This window comes from Elgaria multicarinata, chromosome 20 (assembly GCF_023053635.1).
Source record: "Elgaria multicarinata webbii isolate HBS135686 ecotype San Diego chromosome 20, rElgMul1.1.pri, whole genome shotgun sequence".
In the NCBI taxonomy this organism is placed as follows: Eukaryota; Metazoa; Chordata; class Lepidosauria; order Squamata; family Anguidae; genus Elgaria; species Elgaria multicarinata.
In genome coordinates, this window is record NC_086190.1 from 9,997,446 (window position 1) to 10,014,119 (window position 16,674).

Consider the following 16,674-nt stretch of genomic DNA (forward strand, 5'->3'; position numbering starts at 1 on the left):
ACTCGGCAGACGCAGTGTCTTTTCCTCTTCTCTTCTTCTGCTTGCTGTTTATGTGGTGTGCGATTGGGGGGGGGAATCCTCCTCCCTCCCTCCCCATCTCTCCTCTCTGCCTCCTCCCCCTCCTTTTCCTTGGGCTCATTTGCTGGAAGAAAGCAGCAGCACAAGGCTGAGTGGAGAAGTTTTGGCATGGACTTGGGAAGACGGAGGTCGGAGCCCCCAGTGCACCGCCAGGCTGGCATCCCGTCCGGAGCTTTGCCATACCCGGCAGCTGCCACATCTTCTGCCGAAGGGAGAGCAAGCACAGGGGTGGTCCTAGCCTCTGGTGGAGCCAGGTTTAGATTTGCTGGATTTTAGCAGAAGCTGACGGGACTCTCTGGGTCTCTTCCTTGGAGAGAAAAGATCCCAAGTCTCAGGAAGACGCGGCACTGAAAGAGAGGGCAGAAGCGTCTCTTTTCGGATGTAGGTCTGCACAGGGAAGTTTCCGCAGCCGCCCCTGCTGCTCAAAGTGCAACCTGGTCCTGCAAACACTGGAGATGGAGAATGAGGTTGGGAAATCCGTGGATGACCAAATGGATAAATACATGTAATTATTTCTAGGTCTTTTTGCTCATTTTCTTTCTCTGCTTCTTCTGCATTTGCACCGCTGTCTTCCTCACTCCCCTGCCTACGGTTCTTCTGACAGTTTCTGGATTTGTAATACTTCTGCCGCCCCTAGGGAATCAGACACGTTTTTAATCATTTTGTCCCCTTCTTCCATAGAGTGACCATAATGGGGAAATCGGAAAGCCAAATGGATATTGTGGAAAAATCAAACAGATCCAGGCAGAAGTCCTGGAGCCTGGTAGCTATCAGTCTGTCTGTGCTGCTAGTCCTTATGACCTGTGCTGTGGTTGCCCTTGTAATTCTGCACTCAAGCAGCAGAGGTAAGAGATTAGCGTGACCGTATGTGGCTTCCCTATATCTTTTAACTACAAATTTGGGTTTGGCGTTTGCAGAGCTAAAAAGAAATGGGGACAGAATTTGCTGCTGTTTCTTCTGTCTGGGCTTATTTGCAAGTTCAGTACCTGTAAAGCAGGAGTGGGGAATGAACGGCCTCCAGATGTTGCAGGGCTGCAGCGCTGAGCAGCCCCGGCAAGCTGGCCTGAAGTGTCGTTTTCCTTTTAAATGAGGAAGTATCCATTAATCCACATCAACACCAAGTGTAATTGTCAAGCTCTCCACTTGAAAGGAGTTAAAAGGGAAAAAGGGGGCCTGTACAGTCAAGAGCTCCACCCACAGTTCCTGACATTGGCTTACCGTGGGTTGAGAATGACCCCCCAGATGCCAGGCAAAAAGAGATGTCCTGGTGTGGTGTGTGAAGTTTCAAATAAGAAGCAGTATATAGATATTGCAAATAAATAAATGAACAGTTTAAACGTTGAGCTCGGATACCGTCACAGAACAGCCAGGTTTGAGTCCGGGGCGGGAGGGTGCTGTTGCACCACGTCCTGCTTTGTCAGCCCCTGGACGGCCACTGTGTGAACAGAATGGTGGACTGGATGGACCCTTCTTCTGACCCAGCAGGGCTCTTCTTAGGTTCTTAAATACTCATTTACTATCTGTCTCTGAGAAAGTCAAAATCTTTGTTCAGGGAGGAGCCGTAGCTCCGTGTGATAGAGCATTTGCTTTGCATGCAGAAGGTCCCAGGTTCGACCCCCCAGCTTCTCCAGGTAGGGCAAGAAAAGAGCCCTGCCTGAAACCCTGGAGAGCCTCTGCTGCCAGTCAGTGTGAACAATACTGGGCTAGATGGACCAATGGTCTGACCCAGTATAAGGCAGCTTCCTATGTTTTGTGCAGGTCAGATGTTGCTCCGTCTATTTCCAATGTACAGAGGTGAGTATTGTTGCCTGTGTAGCCCAAATGGAACTCCCCATGCACAAAAGGGAAGTATCAGCTGGCTCAGGGAAACCCCAAAGTTTTCAAAAGTACAAAAATGCGTTAGAATCACCTCCCAACAAGCCCCTCTACCCGATGAAGCCTGCGTGTGCTCAGTAGACACAGAATGCCAATTAACTTTTGTGGGGGGATGGAACGGAATATCCACACTGCAACATTTTGTTGCAGGCCGTGTGTGTGTGTGTGTGTGTGTGTGTGTGTGAGAGAGAGAGAGAGAGAGAGAGAGAGAGAGAGAGAGAGAGAGAGAGAATCTATTTTTTTATACACACACACACACACTTGTGAGCCACTTAGATGTGGAGGGAAAAAAACCCCACAGCAAATATATATATAGGTTTGAAATAACACCATTATAACAATCTTGGGAAGCTTGCTTGAGTTAACAAGATCCTTAGTAGTCCATAGAAAATACGTTTCTGTCTGTCTGTGTGAAGTGATTGCCTTGAGTGTGTTGCCTATAAGCTTTTTGAGTGTCAAGTCCTTGTTTGAATTTAGACAGCCAGAGATCCATTAAACCCAACACGGTAGAGCAGAGAGTGCACCAAGTGTGTGCGAATAGTATAATTTGGTATCTTTTGCAGAAAGCTCAAATGCAGTCTGTCACTAGAAGAGGACGTTTTAAAAGAACACCCACACAGAGTTGGGAGACACACTGTATTTATTCTCCCATAAAAAGCTTCTTTGAAAGGTGCTGGTGAGATATTGGAGAGAGAGAGAGAGGGGGGGGGAGGGGGAAGAGAGAGAGAGAATATGAATTAAGTAATAGTTTTCATGTCGCTGGCTCTTTTGCCAGTAAAGTGCCTGTTGAGCATTTTGCTTCCAGGTTTGGAGGGATGTGCGTTTCGTTCTTCCTCACAAAAATGGCCTGGCCAAAGCCCCAAACGTAATCAGGAGCATGAGCACATGTTTGCCGAAAACATTCGTAAGTTGCCGAATGTCCTCATGTGTGATTTGCACAATTTCCCCAGTTCAATTTCCTAATTTGCACACATTTCCCTGTAGACTGAATCAGTCCTGTTTTAGTCTACTGAGGAAAGTTGCACAAGAAATTTGCATCCATTTTATGTTCGATCTCAGGTCAATTTGCACAGTTTTCCTTCAGAGCGAGCGCGAACAGGAACCAAGCATGAAGTGAGCGGCAAGACAGTGTTCGGAGAATCTTGGCCATCTTCAACATTGTTCGCCCACCCCTAGGCATGGTGTAATGAAAGTTAATAGGAAGTTATTTCTCTCATATAATACTAGAACCCAATGGGTGATCCAATGGATGGTGGGAAACTCAGGGCAGAGCCAAAGGAAGACTTGTTCACATAGAGTGCAGTTAATGTATGGAACTCACTGCCCTAAGGTGTGGTGATGTCTTCACAGGGGAATCAAGCAAATTCACAGGGGACAAGGCTATCACTAGCTTGTAGTCATGATGGCTATAGGCTGTCTCCTCCAGGTTCAGAAGCAATATGCTTCTGAATACCACTTGCAACCTCTTGGGTAAGTGGGTTGCCTTCATGCCCGGTTTGCATGGGTGGACGGGCGCTGTTGCACCATGCCCTGCTTTGTGGGTCCCTGAACGACAGCTGGTGAGCCACTGTGTGAACAGAGTGCTGGACAAGATGGACCCTCGGTCTGATCCAGCAGGGCTCTTCCTATGTTCTTCTGTTCACTGCGAATGGGCAGGTTTCAACCAACGGCACGACTAATTACAAGGTAGATGGGCATCTTTGTGCAGGTATGCCCCAAAAGGCACATGCACATACACTCAGGGCCAGCCTTAAGGTAAATAGTACCCATGGTGCCTTTGGTCCCAGCCCAGCCACCTTTGCAGGGCCACCCAGATGGCTTATGGGACCTGGTGCAGGTGTGATATTGCTGCCCCCCTAAGATCAGCTGGGCAATGCCCTCCCCCAGCAGGCCCTAGACTTTTTGTTGCCTGAAGCAAAGTACAAGATGGGGCTCTCTCCAATTCCATGTACGAAAGCCAACTGGCCTGCCAGATGAATCTGTCTTCCACACTGACAATGGTACAGCATCTTCCACTGCACCTGAAGGAAACACGCTGCCTTAGGGAGCCCAAGGCAGGCTTCATGGGACCCGGGTTTTCCCCCCACACCTTGCTGCTCCCTCCCATGATCTGCTGTCTGAGGTGACTGCCTCAATCTGCCTTATGGTAGGGCCTTCCCTGCCCCTCAGGTGAGCTCGGCACCCTCCCTCAGCTTGGTGCCCCAGGCAATTACCCAGCTCCCTGGCTCTACCCACACTAAGAACGTTTTGCATTTCCTAGCCACTTCTGAAAATGGTGATGGGAGTAAACAGGGCCTCCCCAAATCTTAGAGCCTGCAGGGATAAGGGATACATATAGGGTGACCATATTTGGGAAACCAAAAAAGAGGACACCTAGTGTGTGGGGGGGGAAGCAGCTTTCTGAGTCCTGCAGAAAGTACGTTATTCCCCCGCCACCTTAAAGAACCCGATTGGAGTGGAGGAGGGGAAAGGATTTCATTCTGCACCACCACCATCCACTCCAATTGGGGGCCTTTTCTATAATGTCCACGAATGACCCACTTTCCCCTTTAAGACCTCAATTGGAGCTCGGGGTGGGGGAATGATGTGCCTCAAGAAAGCATGTCATTCCCTCCTGCCATGCTAATGGCAGCCTTAAAGGGGAAGGTGTGTCATTCCAGGACATTATTGCAAATTATAGAAAATCCCCCCTGACACCATGGAAAGAACAAAAACCAGGACAAATCTGGGGAAATCCTGACAGTTGGTCACCCTAGATACATATGGGAAAGCAACGGTTCCTTCAAGGCAAAGCTTTGGGGCAGAGGTCCCGGGCCCCACACAGTGGGATGCAAAAGGGCTGGCTTAGGAAGGGAAGTGATATACATTCCCCTCTAAAGAGGGTCCTGCCCTCAGACCATTAAGTCCAGAACCTGAAATTGCCTAAATGCACCACTGATGGAAAGAGGTATTGATTGAGCACCCTGGTTGAAGTTGTTCAGGACGGCGTATGGCGAAGGGTCACGCTGGCATAAATGCCTGTGGAAGGAGCCCTTAGAGAGGGTGGGGTTCCAACTAAAAATAGCAGAACTTGTAAAAGCATAGATTCCAAATACGAAGAACAAACAAAACTCTACCCATTGGCCAAAAAAACAATGTTTTCAGTGTCGACAAAACCCTCCAAATGTTTCACATTCAGTAACACACTGCAGACAGTTTACACATATTATTTATATCCATTTCCCATGGTGATGGGAGTAAAAATATCCCAGTGATTCCGGGTCCCAGTGCTTTTCACACCTACGCATAAGCAAGGCCCATTGGAACGGAAGGACCCATCAAGCGGTATCAGATTACAAACGTTCTTGGCAGGGATGGGAGGGGGGAATCGTCTCCTGTTTGCTGGAAAAGTAATGGGGTTCCGCTGCCTTGTCGGGAGCATTGCTGAGTGTTCAAGGATTGCACGGATGTTCTTAGGGTTTGACTCCAAAGGGACTAAGACATTTCCAAAATTGCAAACCTTGGGCAGTATCCAACTGTGATATTCCACAAACTAAAATCGTGCTAGCGGAGTTCCGCTCAATCGGTTGTGCAAGCAGTTGCCTATTATGATTGTGCAACGTTGTGCAAGCCGTTGCACAAGCATAATGCAAACGCTTGTTCAACTATACTTGCACAAACATAACTTTAATTGGATTCTTCTCTTGTGATAGTGAAACAACATTAGTGCTAATGGAATGACACAGTTGGATACTGCCTTTTGCCTCAGGGGGACTAAGGATATTTTGGGAGGCGGTGGGTGGGGGCTAGAAGTGTGGACCAATGCCAAACTATAAAACATTCCTCCATCCCTAAGCTGGCAGAGGCCCAAGGCAGACATTGTCTCCAACCTTGAGCCTGTTTGCCTGGTCAAAGGTAGTACTGGGGCGAATCCTGACCCCTATTTTTGGGATCTTTTTCCCTGAGAAAGAGGCATTGGTTTTTCTGCCTCTTTTGCAGGGAGAGGGAAAATTTGGAGAATCATCTCCTTGGGGAAAGGGAAATCCTCCTTGGGGAGTTTCCACATACCTTTTTTAAGTGTAGCCAGTTGCTGAAGGGCTCCCTCCCCTATTTTTTAGTTTTTCAAAAAAGCACCCCCCCTTCCCCAGGCGTTTGGAGGAGCCCAGCACTTCTTAGTGAATGCCTTTTGGAGACCATGTGACCTCACCCTCTCCAATGAGCATTCAGGAAGAACTTCTGGATAAGCAGTTTAGTACCTCTATGGCCACAAACTACGGTGGCCATAGAGGTACTAATCACTTAGAGACCTCATGATATCTTAAAATCGAGCGCAGCCTGGTTCTTCTCACATGTGGTGGTGGAAGCTGGCAGGAGCGAAGCGGCGGTGGCAATGGCAGCAGGTAAGGCCCACCTAGTGCCACTCCGAAGTGCCCCAAATCTTTGGAGCCGATCGGCTTTGTCTTCGAGGCACCTCGGGCTGAGCCAGAACCACCTCGGAACCGAGGCGAGGTGAGCCAAATCAGCCCGCCTCAGCTCGTATTCGGGGCCTCAGCTCAAGGCAGTGCACAGCCCTAGTTTACATCTTCCAATGTGGCAGGAGATTGGTAAGGATTCCACCCCATTTCCAATTCAATATACAGGGTTGTTTTTTTCTTAAAAAGCTTGAGAATTCTTATTTAAATACATATTTTGGGTGTATTTCCTGGGTTCTAGTCCATGAGCCCTCTTCCAATCCAAGAGTCAGGAAATGATTGGGATGATGCTCAGAATCTTTCCAGATATCTAAATAACCAACCATCAATGCCCCCAAATTTCCCTGGGAATGAAGTCTTAAGAATTGTACTTCTTTTCTCTGGGTTCCCTGGGACTCCCACACCTGCTGAACTCATTGCTTCAAGGTGATGCCCATACGTTTGCCAACTGACACCAATACCTGAAGAAAACCAACATTGGCTTGACCTGTTCTTGAGCCTCTCTAAGGAGTGTTTTGATGTGCATAACTTAATGAATCTGTCAATGACCCTGTTCAGACAACGTGCTAAGCCAAAGTGGTTAAGCATTTTGAGCTAAACATTATGGCTTAACATGTCATGTGAACCATTCCTAACCATGGTGGCTACATAACCACGGTTTAAACGCAGATACTAACCATTTGATGCAAAGGTCTTCTGAAAAACACAGCACAAGGGATTTTGCACCACCATCCCTGTGAATAGCGGTGTTTCATGTGCCTTTGTTATCTTCACAGATGTGCAGTATGGTGCCAGCCCAGAGAATGTATGCACCACTCGTGGATGTGTTATAGCAGGTAATCTCATTCCTTTTTTTTTTTTAATGAGGAAAAGTCCAAAATTATAAAATTACCTTGGCTCGACAACTGTAAATAAATTATTACTTCTAATAATAAATAGACCATAAAAAAGCCTAACGCAACAAAGGTAACTATCTTTATGTTCTGGTCACTGACTTTAGGCTGCAATCCCATACAGATTTATCTGGGAGTAAACTCCATTGAAAACAATGAGATTTATTTCTTGTGTAGACATGTATAAGATTGCACTGTTAATGAGCTTAATTAGTCTGCTCCAAACAATTTACAGTGTAAACCTATACATTGGCTACTCAGAAGTAAACCCCACTGAGTTCAATGGGGTTTACGCTCAGGTAAATGAGAATAGGATTTAGGATCGCAGGCTTATGGTGGTTTTCTCAAAGGCTAACATTTCTGCCCCAAGGAACTTGCAATTCAAGTTATTACATAATTGGGTGCAGGGGGGGGGGATTAGATTAAGTGAAATAAAGATGACGTCGTGTGAATCCAAGTGCATCCAAGATGCTTTTTTATTGCCATGAAAGTAGTGTCATTTAGCACATCTGGATGAGTATCAAATGAATTTTATTGTCTAGTATTTCATTGAAAATGTTTTTAGCTGTTTAAATTATTTTAAATGTTGTAGTTTAAATGTTGAACTACATACACGAGGGCACTCGTGGCCCTTCCCCTATAATGGAGGCTTTATGTTTCCATGACGTGTTAGCTGCCCGAATTATTCAGAATATGGACCTGACGGCAGAGCCTTGCCAGAATTTCTACCAGTACGCCTGTGGAGGCTGGCTAAACCGGCACGTCATCCCAGAAACCAGCTCCCGGTACAGCATCTTCGACACACTGCGGGACGAACTAGAGATTATTCTCAAAGGTGAGCATCTTTTCCTGTACTTTTCCCAGCCTTTGCCACGGCTCAAACTGGGACCCACCTGGAATATATACCGCAGTTCCCTTGTGCATTTCCTCTCCGGCCAATCCACTCTCTTTCCCTGCAGTATGGCATTGTCCCCAGGTTGTTCGTGGCTTCCAACCTGGCCTAGCTGAAAAATGCTTCCAGGCGAGGCCTGGTCCATTGTGTGGCCATTCATAGGCTTGTAACTGCTAGACTCACAAACAGGGGCTGTTGCTGGGTGTGCTTTGTGCTCCATTTTTGGTCTTTTGGGGGATGGAAGTGAGAGTTGCTATAGAAAACAAATGGGGAGGGGGCCTAGCATCGTATTCATTTACTTCGCCCTTTTTTCCAGGACATATGTATGGTTCTTGCTCATTCCCATAGTGACCCTATGAGGTAGGTCAGACTGAGTGGGGATTTGAACACAGGTTCCTGAGAGCCGGTGTGGCACAGTGGTTAAAATCAGGAAGCTGCTGGTTCAAATCCTACCTCGGCCATGAACTCACAAGGTGGCTTTAGGCAAGCCTCTCTCTGCCTCAGTCCTCCCCATCTGCGATATAGGGATGCTAATAATATTGACATACCTTCTGAGGATTACAATTAAATCATGCATGTAAAATGCTCTGAATGCTTGAAAGCACTACACAACTGTTGTTGTTGTGTGTTGGTTTTATTCTGTTGTTCTAACTGCAACACTGGCTCCCTGTTTTAATGTAGCTATAGGAATGGGTACAGTGACCAAACGTCCGGATTCATCCGGACACGCCCGGGAAATGGGGGGGGAATCTGCTTCCGGCTGGAAATACCTTCCCCCCCCCTTTTGTCCGGCCCCAACGGAAGCCGGGGGAGCCTTAATAAACCCCAACTTACCAGGCCTAAATTTCCCTAGTGAGTGGTGGCGGCCATCTTGAATCTCACCTGAAATCACGCGAGATCTCGGCAGCTGGCTGGGAACTCAGTGAGACCCAGCCAGCAGCCGAGATCTCGCGTGAGTTTGGGCGAGATTCAAGATGGACACCGCAAGGGGTGGGTAGTGAGTGGGGTGAGTGCTTGGGGGCTGCGTGCGTGCAGGAACTTCCAGCAACGCAGCCTCCAGCCCCCCCCCCCAGTGCAGAAGCAGCAGCAGCAGGAGCAGCAACAGGAGGTAAGAGACTGAAGTTTGTGTGTTTGTGTGTGAGTGCATGGGGTCTTTGAGTGAATGCATGTGTGTGTGCATGTTTTTTGAGTGAGTGATGCTGAGTGTGTGCATGCACGTGTGCTGGCATTGTGAGTGTATTGATGTCTGAATGGGATGCCTGGTTGTTTGACTGAATGAATTAGGGTGACCATATTTTGGAAACCAAAAAGGAGGACAACATGGTCGCCCCAAGGGGGCGTGTCCAGTACCAAGGGGGTGTGCCCACCTGAACATAGCCTTGGTCACATGTCTGATTTTACAGCACACATTTAAGACAAATCTGTTCTACATAGCAAGTGAGAGATTCAATGTATCTGAAATTAACTTCACTCACTCCTACTTTTGTAGGTTTTGCTGTACTTTGAAGCTTCTGCTATACTCTGTGTGTTACATTCTCCCCTTCCCTCAAATATCTTTTTTGACTGTATCTTCACTCATTGCAAGCTGCTGTTGTTGTTAACAGGGTTTGCTACTGGCCCCAGATCTGTTTCAAATTTGGTATGGCTAAAGCGCTACCTAAAAGCTATCATGGTGTCAACTTTCAGCTCTTTATCTTTAAAAATGACAGCTTAAAATATAATAATTTTAAAATGTCATTTTTTAAAAAAAAATCCTAAAAAATCAATGGATGAACAGATCTGTTTCAAATTTGGTGTGGCTAAAGCGCTACCTAAATCCTATCATGGTACAAAGTTTCATCTCTTTATCTTTAAAAATGACAGCTTAAAAAATAATAATTTTAAAACCTCAATTTTAAAAAAAATCCTAAAAAATCAATGGATGAACGGATCTCTTTCAAATTTGGTATGACTAAAGCCCTTCCTAAGAGCTACCATTGTGCCAAGTTTCATGTCTTTATCTTAAAAAATGATGGAGTTTTAAGCATTTTTGTTAATTCCCATTAGAGTTGTTCTTTGAAAAATATATATCCGGATTTCCCCTCCCCCACCCGGATTTGCCATCAAAAACCCGGGCAAATCCGGTCATATGGTCACCCTAAGCTACACTAAAATCCTGGATGTCTCCATTGTTTTCAATGGGCATCTCTCACATCCAGGGGCAGGAGAAAAGGGATGGTGGTGGTGGTAAGACAACCAGGAAGATCCCTTTCTCTATGAGTTGCTCTAATTACTTCTTACCTTTACATGGGCAATAGCTGCGTTCTGGGCTTGGCTGTGCAGCTGCCTGGTCTCCCTTGGGCCTCTCTGCTTTTGGCTCATGTGCTGATCTCCATGGCTGCCCGCTGGCTTCCCTTCCCATTTTTCAGCTCCCTTGCCTGCCTGCCTGCCTGCCTGCCTGCTTGCGTTCCTGCTTGCCGCTCCCTGCATCCCTGCACCAGCTTCCTCCGGACAGACTCTTCGGCTCAGACCCCGGCCTACCGTTGGATCGAATTTCCTGGATTGAACCCACGGCCCCGATCCATGCAGCCCCACATTCTAAGGTCTGTCTCAGCCCTCCTGTGGGGCGTCTTTCCCGCTGCTCCATTCCAGCATGAGTTCTAGTTGCCCGGCACTGACAACATCTGATTTGTGATTGTTGCCTCTTTATCGCTGGCTTCCATGCCCACCTCCGCCCCAGGACACCAGGAGACCTGCCTATTCCTGCTAGCTTGGCCAAGGCCCCCAGTTTTGGCCCTCAGACTCCGGTTTGGGGGTTCATTCTCAGGGCAGCAACTTTAAATCTTAGGCCTATTAGCTCTTCTCACATTCTTGCTGTTCAGTCTAGGTTTGCAGTAATCTTGTTCGCCATTATAGTCTTGTAGTTTGCAGTAGTCTTGTTCGCCATTATAGTCTTGTAGTTTGCAGTAGTCTTGTTCGCCATTATAGTCTTGTAGTTTGCAGTAGTCTTGTTCGCCAATTCCCATTCTGAATGAGGAAAAGTATTGTATAAGTGGTTTTCCCCTACATTGTTTCCCTAAATGTTCAATTTTTCCAATGAAAAATATAGGGGTGGGTCTGTTTTCTTCTGGATTCCTCCCCCCCTCCCCAATCCCGTTTCCCTGGACCTTCGTGCCTCTTCTTTGTTACTTTCCCACTAGGCCCAATCTTTTAAGTCTTGACGGCCCCATGACATAGAATCAGAGAACAGTAGAGTTGGAAGGGGCCCACAACATTAGTATGCCCCAGCCCAGGAGACTCTGGTCCTGGTACCCCTAGTTCCCACCTGCTTTCATCTGGCCACTTAGGCACTGCTCCCCCCCAAAAAAAAGAAAAAAAGCAGAAGACAAAAGAGGAGACAGCTTTGAATAAAATGTGCCAGTGTATATATTTAGAAATAGTGACTATGATTTGAATAGAAATACAATAAATTCATCCTAGTGCAGAAGACTTGTGACCAGGAGACTGGTGTGGCTACTGCTGTCCAGGTGTTAACTGTGATGGGCACCTACCATGGCCCTGGGGGGGGGGGGCTTCCAATAGACAACTCCTTCAAATAAAGGACTTTGCTGTGCTAAGTAGGAAATATGGCCACCCTAGACCAACCGCCAGATCGAACGAGTGTCAGTTACCTTCTAGATTAAAACATTCCTGTCTTTTCACATAGGCCACAGCTAGACCTAAGGTTTATCCTGGGATCATCCAGGGTTCTCCCCCTGCCTGAGCACTGGATCCTCTGTGTGTCACCTAGATGAACAGGTTTGATTCCTGACTCCTGGACGATCCAGGGATAAACCTTAGGTCTAGCTATGGCCATAGTCACAAGATCAGATGCAAAGGAGGAGAGAGCGCCTGTGCCTTTAATAGTTGTGCAAAAAAGTGCAAGCCATGTAGCAGTGAGGAGCTGCACCAGAAAAAATCCCTTTTCTATATCATGATTATCAAAAGTACAGATGCTGAATCTTCCCTTGGAGTGACCGTTCCTGCATTCAGTGAGCTCGTTGCAAAACTGAATGGGAGAGAGACCCTTCCAGGCATGGGTGGGTGCTAGTATGGCATATGGTTGTTTTATGCTTACTTATCTGTTATGTCATCATGAACTCTTTTCTGGGTTTTTTACTCTCCAGGTGTGTTGGAAACACCCAAGCAGGAAGATAGGGAAGCCTTTCTGAAGGCAAAAGTGCTGTACAGATCTTGTATGAACGAGAGTGAGTGTCTTCCTCTTTCTTCACCTGCTTCACAAGTTGTTTTCTCTGGTTGTTTCTCTTATCTATTATTTGCTTGCCAATATTTATGAATCTCTTACATTAAAAGGAATTTCTACAAATACAGTATAAAGCCATAATGCTTCAGTTCCTTTCATCAGTAATTGGACTTTGGATTTTCATAGTTGCAGATATCCTGATCTGTTGGGGCTCTTATAGGGAAAGTGGATATGGTTAGGTCAAGTCTCTTCTGGATAGACCAAGTCAGGCAATGTCCAGTGAAGTCCCTTGAGGAGAGGTCAGAGCCATGGAGACCTCTCAGTAGACCCTCCTGGCTGGAGTGCTCCCTCGTATTGGAACTACAGAGGGATGTTGTTTCAGCAGAGAGCTGAAACACAGACTAACACAGCCTGTACTGTAGTTAGCCCTGCCTCCCTGATGGACTTATTTGTGAAGGACCCTTGCCTGATTTTGTATCTGTTGGCATCTATATGGTCAGGGAGATGGAGATACTGTTGTGGACTTCTTACCCAAAGACATATCCATGGGGGGAAATGTTATAGCTGCACCAGCCTATAGTGAACAGGGGCACTTAAAGGTGAGGCTCAGCCAGATGCAGAATTGCCCACTTGAGGAATAAGGACTCCACATGAGCAAATGTATACTCAAGGTTGTGCTGGTGAGTAGACCATTTCTGACCTGGCAATGATGGCCTACAGCTGTGCTCTGAGTGGGGCTCTGAAGGCTCAGTCTTAAAACCCTTCGGTTCTAGGTGCAGAAATAAAATTTGAGTATTAGGTTGTAGATAGCTGCATGTATTACCTGATACACTAGTTTTCTCTGGAATGCCCTGTGTTTGGATGGCTTACTGCAGGGGGGTTTTAACGCAAATTTTCCAACTGCACAAATACCCTGTCAGACACCCGCCCCAGCCAAACACATTATTTCTCTTTCATGACTGGACAGATTATCACCAGCACTAGTAGCACCTTAAACTTAAAGACAGTCTGACAGGGCCATGCGGATACCCAGGAAGGACGACAGACCAAGAGAAGTACACCCCTGGTTGTCACCTACAGCCCCCAGTTGAAACCACTACAACGGATCACCAGTGAACTCCAGCCCATCATCAGCCCAGACGCTTCTCTCTCGCAAGCCTTGGGAGGCAGATCGGTCCGGGCCTCCAGACAACCTCCCAACCCGAAGCAGATGCCAACCAGCAATAGTACACAGGACAGAGACACAGACAGAGGGACCAGACCATGCAATAGACCCAAGGGCCCACTCTGCCCCCACATCTATTCAGGCAGCACTGTCACAGGACCCAACAACACCAGTCACTCCATCAAGGGCTCTTTCACCTGCATCCTTATATAATTTGGGTCACATGCCATCCCGGACTTTGTCTATTTGTCTTAATAAACACATACACATAACACGTGTCTTATTTTTTTCACCACTTTTTTCAACTGCACATTATTGGATTTCCAACTGCCCATTTTTCCCCAACTGCCCATTTTGTGTCCAACTACACACTAAAAACAACAACTTGGTTTACTGGCCTTGCCTCTGACCCTGACAAATTCCCTGATGCTCTGTCCCAGCACCACCGCAAATAGGACCGTTTCTCTCACGAGCAGATAGGCCTACCAGATCCACCAATGTAGGAGTGGAGTCACCAGAGATCACTGCCATGCTCAGAAGGCTCGAGGGGAAAGTAAAAGGGAGGCCTGTGGCAGCCATCAGGGATGTGTGGATCCAGCAGCTACTCACGGGTGCTGAATGCTGATGCTGGGCCTGCATTAGGTCCCAAACATCTCCAGTTCAAAACTCTCTAGTGCAAGACCCCGGAAGTGCCTCTGTCCCAGGTTTAGCCTCTGGTTAGACGGATGAGGCAACAGCTGCTGGGAAAGACCTCTGCTTGAGACTACGGAGCACTGCCACCAGTCCAAGAAGAAAATTCTGGGCTTGATGAGTTAATAGCTTGGCTCAGCTTAAGGCAGCTTCGTATATTCATCTAGGGATTCAGAACCGGCCCTACCGTTAGGTAGAGTGAGGCAGCTGCCTCAGACGGCAGTTGCTGGGGGGTGGCAGCGAGGTGTTGGAGAACAGAACTTTGTGTACTGTGCACCTTGCTGCCCTGGTCTTCCTAAGATGGAGGATGCTGTCCCATTGCCAGTGTTGAAGTAAGATTCAGCTGCCAGCTAGGATGGGTTTTGTACATGGAATGGAGGAGGGCACCATCCTATCCTTCACTTCAGGCGGCAAAATATCTTTGGCCCTCTGTAGGGATGTGCACTCACATATCACATATCAAGATATGATGGCCGTACAGATTTCTAAGTATGAGGCCTCAAGCCCATTCAGTTTGTTTACTCCTGTTGCTTATATTTTTGTTTTGTCTACAGGCTTTATAGAGCAATATGATTCTTTGCCTCTGCTGGAGGTCCTGCATGCGATCGGAGGGTGGCCGGTGACTTCTGCAGACTGGAATATCACGAACGGTAGCGTGGAGGCCAAATTGGGTGGTGGTGGTGAGGGGGGGAACCACTCGTCCTTCAGCAGGGAGGCTAACACTGACCTTGGGCAGGGTCTGAGAGTGGGTCAGTGGATGAGCTCAGAGTAAGTTGGGAGGTGGAGCTAGAGACTTCAAAAAAAGCCTTCTGTGACAACTGGCCCAAAAGCGGGGTCATTTGGCAACCCCATGTTTCTTGAGAAGTTCATGTTAATTCAAGAGGTTCAGCTTCTGCCCCTGCTTGATTCAAAAAACGTGGCACCTAAGTAGGTATTTGAGCATATATCTGTATTTGCATAGAAGGGTGTCAAGCTCAGGACATTTTGCTGCCTAAAAGGTTTGTTCATTAGTAGGAAAGGAGGGGATTAGAGGAGAATTCTTCTCCAGCTCAGATTAACATCGGAGGAGTATTCAGGGGCCCTAATTGGCATATCCATCCTCGTCATTGGACAGAAGAACTGAAAATATGATCCGAATATAAGGTAAAAGCCAACATAAGTCCTATTTAAAGCAGGGCCATTGAAAAGAATGGGACTAACTTAAATGCCAATCATTTCAATGGGTGTATTTTAAGTTTAAGATGACCATATGGAAAGGCGGACAGGGCTCCTGTATCTTTAACAGTTGCATAGAAAAGGGAAATTCAGCAGGTGTCATTTGTATGTATGCACCACCTGGTGAAATGCCCTCTTCTTCACAACAGTTAAAGCTGTAGGAGCCCTGCCCTCTTGACCAGAAAAAAAGGGGGGGCAAAACTCCTGCAGCTTTAACTGCGGTGATGAAGAGGGAATTTCACCAGGTGCTGCATGCATACAAAGGACACCTGCTGAAATTTGCTTTTCTATGCAACCGTTAAAGGTACAGGAGCCCTGTCCTCCTTTTCATAGCGTCACCTTATCTAAGTTGGATTCTACCCATACAGCCTAGGAATATTTATTTATATCAGGGGAGGCAACATGGTAACCATGGACACAAATAGGCCCTCAAAACACCTTTCTTGTCACCCACCAAGGTGCCCCTACCCTTTCTACATTTTAAAGACATTAACACATTCCTTTATCAGCCACTGATACTGCATTGAAAAAGATTTCTGTTGGTGCTCAAAACTGTGGTTTCAAAGGAGTTGCTCAGTGTGTTGAGGTTCAAGCCCCATCTCTGCCTGGTACTCAGTCTTTTGGGCAGGTTACTTGTCTTTTGCCACACCTCCCATGGCAGCCATTTTGTGGTGGTGCTCAAGACTGTTTCTCAAATTACCAAATGTGCCCACAGCCCACTCCTCATTTATAACAGTGTCTTGTGGCGCTTTGAAGACTTACGCATTTCTACTGGCATAAGCTTTCATGGATTATGGTCCATTTCATCAGATACATGAAGTGTTTTCCTAAGTTACAAACTTGGTTGGAGGGTCAGAGGGACCAGAAATGCAAAAAGTACAGAGAATGATGATCACGTGATTAGCCAAGTTAATTTTAATGTTGACTCTTGTTTTTGCTGCAACAGACTATCACGGATACTGCTCTGGAAATTATTCCTGTATCCTATGGTCTAAGAACAGTTCACAGCCATTTCTTCTGCAATTATGTCTGTCCCAAAAGGCTCTCGCTCATAAGTTTGGATTCCTTAGGAAAGCAAGAACGGCCAACTAAAAATAATATTTTCCACTCTAATTGCCGTTACTCCTATTATCCCGAAATGAAGGTCTATTGCAAGACAAACTTTGTTATGGGTCTGTTCTATAGAGGCCTTC

At 46.8% G+C, this 16,674-nt stretch overlaps 1 protein-coding gene across 2 annotated transcripts in view; it reads left to right on the forward strand.

Annotated features, from left to right (window-relative positions):
• Positions 1 to 453: 453 nt before the first annotated feature.
• Positions 454 to 16,674, forward strand: part of MMEL1 (membrane metalloendopeptidase like 1) — a 46,599-nt gene continuing 30,378 nt past the window's right edge. Inside the window, exons 1-6 of one of the 2 annotated variants that reach the window (XM_063145024.1) lie at positions 454 to 583; positions 760 to 923; positions 7,181 to 7,240; positions 7,971 to 8,132; positions 12,335 to 12,415; positions 14,821 to 14,916. In XM_063145024.1, the coding sequence (XP_063001094.1) occupies positions 534 to 583; positions 760 to 923; positions 7,181 to 7,240; positions 7,971 to 8,132; positions 12,335 to 12,415; positions 14,821 to 14,916 (613 nt within the window). In that variant the 5' untranslated portion in view covers positions 454 to 533. Of the gene's footprint in view, positions 584 to 759; positions 924 to 7,180; positions 7,241 to 7,970; positions 8,133 to 12,334; positions 12,416 to 14,820; positions 14,917 to 16,674 lie in introns of those variants that run through there. The other variant, XM_063145023.1, reaches the window with a different exon arrangement.